At 41.4% G+C, this 12,579-nt stretch overlaps 1 protein-coding gene across 2 annotated transcripts in view; it reads left to right on the top strand.

Moving 5' to 3' along the window:
- Positions 1-12,579, top strand: part of vldlr (very low density lipoprotein receptor) — a 67,234-nt gene that overhangs the window by 25,343 nt on the left and 29,312 nt on the right. For both annotated transcript variants that reach the window (XM_084934660.1, XM_084934659.1), the window contains exons 4-6: positions 4,777-4,899; positions 6,422-6,630; positions 11,306-11,468. In XM_084934660.1, coding sequence (XP_084790786.1) covers positions 4,777-4,899; positions 6,422-6,630; positions 11,306-11,468 — 495 coding nt within the window. The remainder of the gene's footprint in view (positions 1-4,776; positions 4,900-6,421; positions 6,631-11,305; positions 11,469-12,579) is intronic.

Genomic DNA, 12,579 nt, shown 5'->3' with positions numbered 1-12,579 from the left:
GGCCAGTCAGGCAAAACGCTAAAATAATGGGGGCGCAAACAAGGTTAGTGAGCTGCAGGTTAACCCTCCTGTTATGTTGTGGGTCAGATTGACCCAGAACAGAAGAGATGTCACATGTCATCTGCATCACTACAGAAAATGAGAAAAAAAAATCAAAATTATAAAAGAAAATTGTAAAATAATCAATGCCAGTGTTTCTGACACTTTTGGATGAGTAAATTTGTCCCGGGTCAAATTAACCCAGGAGCATAACTGGTGTTCCTGGAAACCAACATAACAGGAGGGTTAAGAGTATTTGGGAGTGCTTTCAGAACTCAACCGCTCCTGTCAAAAAGCAGCTCTCATTATAAAATTGTGCGTACGTAAAAAGTGTCTCTGTCCATCCACTAGCTTGGTTACAAAATGCAATTACAAATGCAACATACGCAGCACATACGTAGGCCAGCAAGCAAATGTTAGAGGTCTGTATTGCAACATTATCAAGGTTTGAGCACAAAACAATGGAATAGAAAATATTTATGAATGGGAACTTGTATATAACTGGTGTTTAAAAATTCACATTCATAGATATTATAATCAGTGGTAAGAGGCGTTGTTTGTGTATTTATGAACATTAACTGACGAGTTGTTAGAGAAGCTTGAAGTGGTGAGACTCTACTGTAGTAACACATTTGAGGAGAATAACAACCCCAGGATAAACAGGAATGTTGGCAGGTGCGAGTATGGCCCGGTGGGTTGGGGGAGCCACATTCCCAAGTTTAGGAACAAAGTAACTTTCAGTTGCCATTTAACTGCCCCCCCCCCCCCTTATTTTTTATTTATTTGTTTTTTCTTTCTCCCCTGATTGAAGTCATGAAACTCATCTAAGTGTTTTTCTCTGAAATCAGCTTGAGCTTTTCTACGGTTTCTACAAAAGCTTGTAGTGCGTGTCTCACTTTTCACTTGGAAAAGTGTCTCGGTCAACTGAAGGTCTTGACAGGGATATAAGTTCCAGTCATAACTACAGTGGTGTACGTGCCAGTCAACACTGCTACTGTAGCCGTTATCTCTGTACTGTTTGACCAGCTGTTGCTCATGACTTTACAGCAGGCAACAGAGTGACGTCGTCTGAGTGGCTACATGCCTGTTTCTCCTTCACATTTGCATGAAGGACTTTTGTACTGCAGTTGCATTTCTGGTAATTATTTCAGTTTATTTCCCTGTACAAAAACACTTGAGACCTCTTGGTAAACAGAACTTGCAGAACAGGTGCAGTTTCACTATGTGGATCTTGGCAGGATTCTTCCATGTTTGCTTTGTCTCAAGTGTCAGTTTTTGTGGCTAATGAAAGAAATTTAAATTGGTGTAAACTCGAGGCTTGGAAAGTGTTCATGATTGGAAGTAGCATTAAATAAGATTAATAATTTAAAGCTTGCTTCCTTTAAACAGTGTTAACATGTATTTAATCTTGTGGTATAATTGATATACCAGTCTCAATTTCATTTCAGATTCTACGTAATTGGTTACTGGGAGCACTTATCAGTGTATTGAGGGGAAACTGCATGCGTATGTTAGCTTGGAGGGGCTCAGAGCTACGTTCAAAATCAGTAAAGACAAATGGACGACACAGAGCTGCCATTTGGTCTTTGATTTAATCACAGAATTAAGTCAAAGATTAAGCCAACAGGTATGTTTTTGAGTGTACATGAGTGTTTCAGTTTTCAAGACTTTTCTTTCCTCAGAAGATTCCATAAAAAGTCCAGTTGGATTCAAAACAAGAGTTTGGTTTTTCATAGTTCAGACTTTACAGAGTTAATAAAATATGAAGAATTTTCAGGAAAAGGTAATGGAGGTTTTACCTGGAGGCAGTCATTTGCCACGAAGGTTGGAAGGAAGGGTCCAAATGGAGTTTCTTTCAAAGCCAGCTTCACTGTGGAAACATCACTAGTTTATATAGACAAATGATTTATTTATTTTTATTTCTAGTCTAAAGGGAGATGAATGAGCCTTTGTAAGCCCCTATAAAGGCCTCCTTAGGCAAAAATGTTAATGACAAATGTTAATGTCATTTGCTGTGAAACTACCAGAATCTTAAAATGCCATGATACAAATTTTGTTCAGCTCAATTGTAGTTTGTTGGAATTTACCAACTGCTAACTCAAATTTGACTTCTTCAGTCACTTCATTTTTGTATACCTTGCTAGTACCTGGTTGGATAGGGATGGGAATAGAGAAGCAGTTCTCTACAAGAACTAGTCCCCAGTGGTGCAAGTAGTTCAATTTCTTGGTGTTAAGCTTGGCATACACGGTGCGATTTTTTTTTTTTTTTTTTTTTTTTTTTTTTTTGCCCATTTTGAGCCGATTTTTCAGTCGTGTGACTGTTTTGGGGATCGGCCCGAGTTTCGCCTTCATCGTGTGTCGTGCATCGTGTAGTATACATGGGGTAACGAGAAGCGATTAACACCTCACGACCAGCTTCCGATCATCAATCGCTTGGTCGTAAGAAAATCAAACCTGTTTGAAATCCTGTTGGCCATCGTGAGGGTGTCACCGCAGCCTGTCACACTGCGCATGAGCAAACACAGAAATGAAAGTGAAAAGACGGAGCAGCAGAGCAGTGCAGCGTGTGATCTGGACACAAGTGATGAAAGCACAACTTGTAGAACTTTGGCAAGCTCATCTGAGCCTTTTCGATGTGGCCTCACAAAATTATCACGACCACAACTGTGAAAGTAGTTGGATGGACATTGCTGCTCAATCACAGCTGCCTGATCAATGTTTTTCATTAGCAATTTAGCAAAGTTGATGGTGGTGGTCTGTGTGTCACTCACATAGAGCGAGAGACAGATTTTGTTATAACCTTCATGTTATGGACGCACAGTGTGAGCACTCAGGTCGCATCAGAGCATCGGGCCGTATAGTGTGAGACCCTGCATCGTGAATTAGGAACTTCTAACCCCTGCGAGTCAATCGTACAGTTTGAGCAGGAACTGAATAACGCGACTAAAAAAAAATCGCACAGTGTTTGCCCAGCTGTAGTTGGCTTGCCTATCGATTCTGCTTATTGGTTCCACTTCCACCGCAATCAGCTGATTTCAATTCATGTGTCTAAGGGGGAAAATAATGGCACAGTTTATAGCATGGACGAGAGCGTGGTGCATCCAGGACAGAAACAACTGCATTATTCTGCTAACACAATTTCAGCTATTTGCAAGCATCTGCACGGCCAGCCAGCATGCTAAAGTTACGCTAGCCAAGAAAACTGAGTGAATGCTAACCCCAGCCCAGCAGCCACATTCTGAACTTAAACGGGTAACAAAATCCCAGCATATCAGTGGTTTCTGAAAGGCTCAGGTCAGCCTGTCTGGCACCAACAAGCATGCCATTCAGTGACATAACCTTCATTCTGATGCAGACATCAAACCAGCCTGCTCAAGTACTTTGTGTGCGCGTGCAGTGTACAGACTATGCAGAAACTTGTACTCTACTGATTAATGGCTGAACTGGAACTTTTCACCCCGTATTCTTAAGAGTGAAGAGGAGACTGCAAAATCAACTAGTCAGTGATGGGGATAAGTGTTAGTGCGCACACTGGCTCCTGTCCGCTGTGTGTGCAGTGTGCAGCTGAGAGACCAAACTGGGTTCAGAATTATGTCAGTATATCACCAGCCTGGCTTATCACCCAAACTACAATTCTCATAGTCAATAATTCATACATCTGTGGGAGTCACTCTTCTATTCACCTTCATCTGCTGCTCCACCGAGCAGCTCTTATCACTGCACAGCCAGTTTTATGTGCATGCTGCTTATCTCCAGTGTGAGATGAAGGGATAAGAAGCAAACTTGATCTTGAAGCTGAAATTTTATGGAAGAAAGTATTGTTAGGGGAATATGTACCCTGGGGGAGGAAAAAGGGGCTTCCTGATAGTTCGGTAGAATTCTGAGTCGCATTTCTGGAGATGGAATTTAACCCCTTTTCTGGCCATAAAGGGGATCGTATTGTATTAGTAGCTGGCTTTTAAAATAAAGTACATGATCAAGAAAGTTGACAATGCTAAAACCAAACCCAAGACAATGGAAAAGATGATGTACATTCTAACAGATTAACCTGGAAAATATTTGCACCGTAAACATGAAAGGAATCTCAACACTGTTGTATAAATACGATTTTGCTGCATCAAAGCTGTTGCTGTTCCAGCTAAATGGATTATGTAACAGCTTGCAATTGTATGGTTCTTGAGGTGTTGTGAACATCTGACTTTGTTTTCAGTCGCACCTCAGTGCAGCATAACGTTGCCCCGAGCCCTCCATCTCTCACAAAATGTCAGTTACTGTCATTGGGGCTGCCACGAATGAACCTAAAAGGTAACGGAGTCGCTGCAGCCTTTAGATGATACTGTGTTTTTGTTCATCACGTAAACATGATGTGCATCGTTTCCTAAACCCATGTAAAGGAGTTTTACATTCTTACCTCTGCTTACAAAAGCACGCAGACAGTTGAGCCGTCTCAGCTTAAATTGGTCCTTTTTAATATCCCTGTAGAATACATCATTCATTGGAACAGCACCAGCAGTCAGCTGGACTCTTAGTGGTACATTTTGGCCTTTTAGTGACTGCAGCAGAACGCCAAACATCTCTGCTGTTCTGTCTTTTTGATTTCCTGTGTTGTTGGTAAAGGGAGAAAACATGTAATTTACAAAACACAAAATATGTTAGTCATATATTCCGTATATAATTTTTTTTTAAAATGTTTGAGCATGAAAATATCTAAGATCTGTTTGTTTTCTTTCCATACAGACATGAGGACATGCCGGATGAATGAGTTTAGCTGTGGCGCCGGCTCAACCCAGTGTATCCCAGTCTTCTGGAAATGTGACGGTGAGAAGGACTGCGACAGCGGCGAGGACGAGGTCAACTGTGGTAGGTGGACGCTGTTTGGCTTGGAGTGCACATGACTTCAGTTGATTTCAAAAACTGGCTATTCATTTTAAGTGATGAGGATATTGTTCAGTGTTCTTGAAATCCTTTGGGATTTAAAACATTCCCAGGTTGCCATCAAACACTCGTCGTGTAGTTTGTCACAGCTAAGCAGTGACATCTTCATTTCTCATGTTTGCTGTTCATTGATGAGCACCGTGATGCTGAGAGCTGCAGAAATGCTGCCGTGGACTTAATGAATTGAGACAATCACTGAAGTCTCCTTTAGAGCTGCAGCTGAGCAGTTTTCTTTGCCATCTCATTAATATCACAAGTGCACATAAGTTCTTGGTGTGTTTAAGTGTTTCAGAAGTGTTCAAAGTACTGCTTATTACTTGTAGCATTTGGTTTCCAGCTTTTATTGAAGTATTAAAACTGCTAATCGCTGGCATCAGTTTGCCTCCTCCAGCTGTTTATCCTAAATTCTTGCATAAACACTAACGGCTTTTCCTGCACAGCCCGGTCTGAACGATAATACAATCTGACAGTGAAGCACCCTGTAGACATTTAGATTTTTAATTAGGGCAAATGATTACTTCGCATACACATTAAAATGGCTTGCATACTTTTAAGCCATAATATCTTGGAAGATTTTAATAATTGGCTTTCCACATTTGTGCTGAGTGCATGACTCATGTTGTCTAAAAGGTGGCAATTTTGAGCATTAGCACTAATGTGAGACACTATACATATATCATTGTTTAAATACTGCTTAGTATCAGCTCTGAAGCAGCTGAAAACACTCAGAAGCTCAGCTACGGTTAATTGTTTGTTCCTGTTGAGTCTGCACCCCTGTTGTCCTTGAACTGTGTGCTGAGATGATTTACTGCAGCGTAGCGTGCTTAGACGGTGACCTTTTTTTTTTTTTTTTAAAGTGAGCTGCCACAATACAGTGTAAATCAAAATTTTGCAACCTCAATGTCTCGCACATTCTTGGAGCTTCCAGTTGCTTCCAGTCGCTGCACTAAACTAACACTGGTGTTATTAGAGAAAGCAGAGAGGTGCACACATGATGGGTTTTGCTGTTGAGGTTTTAAAAATGGCTGCGAACTGGTCATCAAGTTGGACTTGTAAACACAAGATGCAGTAATTTAAATATTGAATATTTTGGATGGAAGTCGTTAACAGGCACACAGCAAGTTGTTGACTCAGTTCTGCCCTGTGTGAACTTTTCAGGACTCGGTCTGTATGTGTTCATGTGACAAATGTTTTGCTCCAGCTGAAGCGTGGCATTGTGCTTGTTAATCTGAGACATGTCCTCTGCTGCTTGTCCAGGGAAACCAAATAAGGCTGAGGCTTGAAACTTAAGTTTAGCTTATTGTTTTTAAGCTGTAATAACCGTAAACAGAGGTCATAAATAAATTCTAGCTTTAAAAAAATGTCTTATTACTGTTACTGCATTTAAAAATTCTGTGCTGTCAGTCCTTTCACAGCACACTCACATTTTTCCCATAACCCTCTCCAGGAAACATCACATGTGCTCCAAATGAGTTTACATGTGCCAGTGGACGCTGCATCTCCCGGAACTTTGTGTGTAATAGCGAGGATGACTGCGGCGATGGCTCGGATGAGGTGGAGTGCGCGCCGTCCTCCTGCGGGCCCAGTGAGTTCCAGTGTGGAAACTCTTCATGCATCCCGGCCAGCTGGGTATGTGACGATGACGTTGACTGCCAGGTAAGAAAGAATACCACACACTAATTTGCAACACGCACTCTGACACAATTCTTAACTGAATATGGTCCTTGTGACCCAGCCTGTTTCAGTTATTTATTAATGGGAGCAGATGATTAGAGTCTGACTAAAGTATGGTCACATGGCAGGAAAGTGTTTTGGTGTTATGCTGATTCAAGCTAAACAACCCATGTAGGATAAAATTCTTATGGTGTTCTAATCAGTAAACCTGACCTTTGACCAGTGTGGCTTTTTAGCACTTATTTGCTTAATCTCACAACACTGCTGTCAAAACTTGCCTTTTACTTACTATGAGAATGTGTTGAACCCAGATCAGGGTTTGTTTTTAGGACCCAAATTTATTAAATCTAATGAATACAACCCAGCTGCAACCTCGAGGGCCAAAACATTAAGCCGACACAGATGTGCCAAAAGCAGTTTCCAGAGTCTTGTGTTCTTTAAAACTGGATTTTAGAATAGAATTGGCTGCTGTGTAATGATCTGTCCAACAGTTTGTGATGAAGTTGTTTAGAGTGAAATTCTAGTGTTAGTATCTTGAACTAATTAGAATTACAAGATACTGGTGATACCTCAGCGGTACAGTACCACTGTGGCGTCGCCAGTAGCATCACTGCTGGGCAGCAAAGGAGGTTGTTGTGGTGCTATACTATACACAACATGTGGCTCAAACACTTGATATAATAATTGACATTATTTTTGACCATAGCTGGTCACTGACAACATCCATCAGCACAACCATACTATGACTCCAGCTTGCTGTTCAACTGCCACAGTGCACGCCACCCTCTGATCTAAGAATGGTTACTTCTGGTACCAAACAAACTACCATGACAGCAACTGAAATACTACAGATGTAGTGCCAAAATGTGGAGTTGAAACCCAGTGGGTGATGTCACAGTTTTAACGTCTGTCTTTAAAACGGTCGTATGGACAAAACGGAGAAATGAATGCTGGCTCTTCAGTGGGAGCAGTAGAGGTGAGGAGGGGGATGTCTGCTGCAGACAACGAGTGCACCAATCCAGAAACTGCAAACTCGCTGAGTTAACTGGTCACAGGGCTCCTCCTGTGTCAGCATTATACACACCCACACACAAGCTGGAGGGGAGATGCATCTGCCACATGTCAGATGACACAAATCTGATCTTGCACTTTATTCTGGAGGACCATTTTGACTTGGCTAGAGAACACTGAATGCCTGAACTGAAATCTGATTCAGAGGAGGCGCTGAATAATGGCAAACTCCATGAAATGGATGGACATGACAAATCATTTTACATCAAGATGGTAAAAAGAGAACCTTTGTCAGGGTTGCAGTAGGAATACTGTCTTAATTTGAGGATTTGAGGCAGACTGCCAATCAATGGTCCGATATTTAACACCCCCACCATAGTTATTAACTGATACTTGCTATACGTATTCATGAAGAGGTATTAAATCATTTTCTGCTCTTGTAATACTTGACCCTTTATATGCATTGTTAACTCAAACTTTAGTCTATCCTTAAAATACTGATGTTCTTCACATGATGAATAAAAGCTTAAGCTCACTCTTTCCTTTTTATGAGGAAACTCGTTTTTGTACATGAATACAATCTGGTCTCTTCAAAATCAGTCTTTTCTTTTATAACATTAAAACTTTATTTTAAGATCCTACATTGACTAGGCAAAATCTGTGACTGAGACATGCAGAGTTAAAACTCGGGTTTCCTGACTCTGGCTTTGCATCTTCACTTTGTCTTCAGGTGTTTTTGTTGAGCCTTAAGTATCTGCAGTAGAGATGGCACGATACCACTTTTTTATGTTCGATACCGATATCATAAATTTGGATTTCTGCCGATACGATATGAATCCCATACAGTGTTTTTAATCAATAAAACTGTTTTTTAATGTCTTGCTGCATTTTGTATAAATTCATGCTAAAGTTTAAATAAACAACAACACGAGAAAATTAAGCTTGCAAAACTGGTGTGCATGGATGTGCGCGCCTAGGGATGTCATACTGCTTTCTTTACAGTGAGGCTACACCCATTTAGGAAATGAGGGAGTGAACTTGTGCATCTTTGCTGTACACCTGCATTGGATTTTCCACATGCATTTCAGGTGTACAGCAAAGATGCACAAGTTCACTCCCTCATTTCCTAAATGGGTGTAGCCTCACTGTAAAGAAAGCAGTATGACATCCCTAGGCGCGCACATCCATGCACACCAGTTTTGCAAGCTTAATTTAGTCGTGCCACTGACCTGCCTCACGCACAAATATTTTCACACACACTGCAGAACAAGTTCTACTGATGCAACAATATGCTGCGTACCCATTAATTGGCTCACCGGACACAAACGCTCACACCCACAAATATTTAAAGGGCTGTGTTCAGTGGGAATGTCGTTATTGTTCCCTCTCTGCTTCTCACACACCGCCTGCCCTGTGTCAGTATTACGGAGCAGCAGACACATGCGTTCTCACACTCAATTAATCTGCTCCCATGTGAGTCGGTGACTTTGTGAGATGATGAAAGTGTGAGAAACTCCTTCCTGCTGCTTCTCTTGGTCCTGTTCTGGTCTGTTTGGCAGAGATTAATTCTAATTAATGAGCTAATCATCAGAGATCTAAGTGCTAAATGCTTCTGGCTATGTCATCTGTGACCTGTATGCCCCCTCCACTTCCAGATCATATGTAAATAATAGTGTGAGAGGAACCGTGTGTATGTGTCTGGGCTCTGTCCTTCAGTGGCTGATGGTGCAAAACTTGGTTTAAAAGTTTTAAAATGTCTCATTAGAATTATAAAACCCACAAATGGCCTTTAACATGCAGCTTGACTAAAGTTTCTCATACACTCAAACCAGACCCTAGTAAATAAGTTTGTATTAAAGTATTACATAACAGATGTGCTTGTTTTAACTTGTTTCAGAGCTGGTTTAATAAAGGACTCGTTTGCTTTTAGTCAGACATTGTATTTCAGATTAGTGACTTAAACCTCAATTTCACACTTTAATATGAAATAAGCTGCTGATGGCAAGATAACTTTTTTTTGTTTTTGTTTTTAAAAAAACACACCTGTCATTGCCAGGAACATCATCAGTAGCCTAGACAAGCAAATGGCTGGCCAGTCGGCTTGCCTGATAGGTGAACTGAGTCTGAGCCATCAGCTCTCCCTGCCAGGTTTATTAGCTTTAAGTTAGACACTCACAATTTTGAGTCGGGAGTTTGAGTGCATCATCCTAAAGTTTTGTTGGCAATGTTGCTTCTCTGCAAAATTAACTAGAGTTAACTAGTTAACTCTTTAGTTAAAGAGTTAACTAGTTAACTCTTTAACTAGAGTTTAGACCTGTTGTATTTATGAATGGTGAAGGGAGGCAGTCTGTGCCTTCAGATTGTTCCTGTCTACTGGAATAATGTAAAGAAACCTTCCCCCTCAGCTCCATCATCCACAGCTGTTGATACTCCAGGATGCCTCAGTGAAATTACTTTATGGAGGCTTTGTCAGTCTGCATCATTTTAAAAATAAAATATTGTCAACATGAGTTGCTCGTGTGTGGCAAACAGTGTTGTTACACCTGGCTTGGCAAATCTTTTCTGTCTGCTTGGATCGCTAGAGGGACTTAATGTTGCTGTACTGCTGTGCAAATTGGGAGTTTCTCTGTCAGGCAACTGGTGATGCTGTGATTAATTGAAAAGGTGGCACAACAGCTGTTTGTTAGACTAACTTTTTTTTTTCCTCTGACAAGCAGTCTCAAGTCCCCAAAAACCTCCTGAATTATGATTTTTGTCCAACTGAAAGGATGAATGGTTCCCACAGGTGGTCTCTGTAGCTTTCAAAAGTCCAAAAGACAGTCCCAGAGCAGAGTCTGACACCACTACAATGATGCTTTGTTCAACCAACACCTCAGACCTTTAAATTATGTAAAAGTATTGCAGAGTTGCACATTTAAAAAGCTGGAACCATTAAATTTCAGCTTTTCGTTATATAATTTACATGTAATTTTGGTCAGCACTCTGCATTTCCAGGGGATTTATTCAAAAGCTTCAATTCTTAATGAAAGCTCCAGATTGAAAGTGTAAAACTGACTAAATTATATATGCTAAATCAAAGAACTCCAAGGCACTCGTTTCAAATAAAATTTGAAGTGCTTTTATTCTCATGGCATGGCCGTGCTTAACTTTAAACTCAACACAATTCAACAGACAAGTCTTCCAAACCCTTCCAAAGACCACGTCAAATAGAAGCGGTTTGAATTTGTTGTTGTTTTGTTTTTTTAAAACAGTCATTTAAAGTGTGTAGTGTATTTTTGATAACTAGCACTGACCAAGAAGACAAATGTACTTTTTAGACTGTACATGTTTGCTTTTTGCTCCTGCTGGCAGTCTTTAATCTGATGGCGTAAGGTCAAACACTTTATTATAACCTGTTTTCCATTGTAACTGGTATTTACTTTTACTTGATATGGCAGGCTCCCTTCCAGAAAATTGCTAGAAGAGGCAAGAAAACGACACATAGAAAATTTTGCAAACTGAATATTTGCTGAAATAAACATTGGTTAAATGGTGTTAAAGTGTTTTGCAATCAGGAGGTCCTGTAATATGATCATGTCAGTTTCTCTGTAAAGTAAATGAGTATCAGCTCTCGCGGTGCCCTAAAAGTCACCTTGTGTCCTAACAGGACCAATCAGATGAGTCTCCATCCCGCTGTGGTCGACACCCAACACCCCCGGCCAAGTGCTCGCCCAGCGAGATGCAGTGTCGCTCAGGAGAGTGCATTCACAAGAAGTGGAGGTGTGACGGAGACTCCGACTGCAAGGACGGCAGTGACGAAGCGAACTGTCGTATGTACACAAGCTTTGCGTGATTCACAATCCCAAATCTTTAGCTGATACTGGACAGTAAGCTGTAGTTTATCCTCTATCTGAAACAAGCAGTTTGGGCTCCTTTCCAGCTCCATTTGATCCAGTGTTGTTCTGATGGGTAGCCTTTCCCAACAGCCAGCGGGTGGAGCTTCTGTTCGCACATAAAGTGAAATGGTCACACAACAATTATTACCCACCATTTTGGCGGCACTTGGCATAGAGCCACTACTCCTCCACATTGAAAGGAGGCAGTTCAGGTGCTTGACATCTTACTAGGATGCCTGCTGGATACCTCCTAGTTGAGTAGCTTTGGGCATGTCTTACAGGGGAAACGGTCCTGAGACAGACCCAGGACACATTGGAGAGAGTGTCTCTCGGCTGGCTTGGGAATGCCTTTGTAGTCCTCTGAGGGGAGGTTCAAGGTTCTTTATTCATCACATGCATAGTTATACAAGTATAACACACAGTAAAATGTAACCTGACACGCTCCTCGACTTGTGCAAAAGGGAGGAGAGAGGAAGAACATTATATATTATATACATTAGGTGAATGTGCAGTAGTAGCATTGTATGCAGCAAGCAGGTGAATTCTGTACATTAAGTGAATTAAATAAGAAGAGACAATTTGAACATATTTAAAATGAAAGGAATTTGAAATGTACATTGTGCAGGTGGGTTTAGAGTGTCTAAAAGAGTCCTGTCTCAGTCACTTATGGATGATGTGAGAGGGAGCATGAGTGCGTGTGTCAGGGCCCGGATGGTTTGGGGATAGAAGCGCCTCTTGAGTCTGTCCTTGCCCGGATGATGCAGAACCTTCTACCGGATTGCAGAAGTTGGAACAGGATGGGACGGATCCTTCTGTATCTGCGCTGCTCTAGTCCGGCATGTCCTGGTGTAGGTTTCCTGAAGCGGGTCGAGAGCAATCCTGCAGCAGCGTTCTGCTGTATGGATCACTCTCCGAAGAGCTTTTTGGTCCTTAACACAGCTGTTCCCAAACCAGGATGAGATGTTCTGTGTGAGGTTGCTCTCCACAGCGCCTGTATAGAAAATGCTGAGGATCTCTGGAGACCCTCTGAACTTCCTCAGTTGTC

The sequence above is a fragment of the Perissodus microlepis genome, chromosome 7, assembly GCF_051167445.1.
Source record: "Perissodus microlepis isolate ML-2025 ecotype Zambia chromosome 7, ASM5116744v1, whole genome shotgun sequence".
Lineage (NCBI taxonomy): Eukaryota > Metazoa > Chordata > Actinopteri > Cichliformes > Cichlidae > Perissodus > Perissodus microlepis.
The sequence above is the reverse complement of the archived record's forward strand: the minus strand, read 5'-3'. Positions and strand labels throughout refer to the sequence as shown.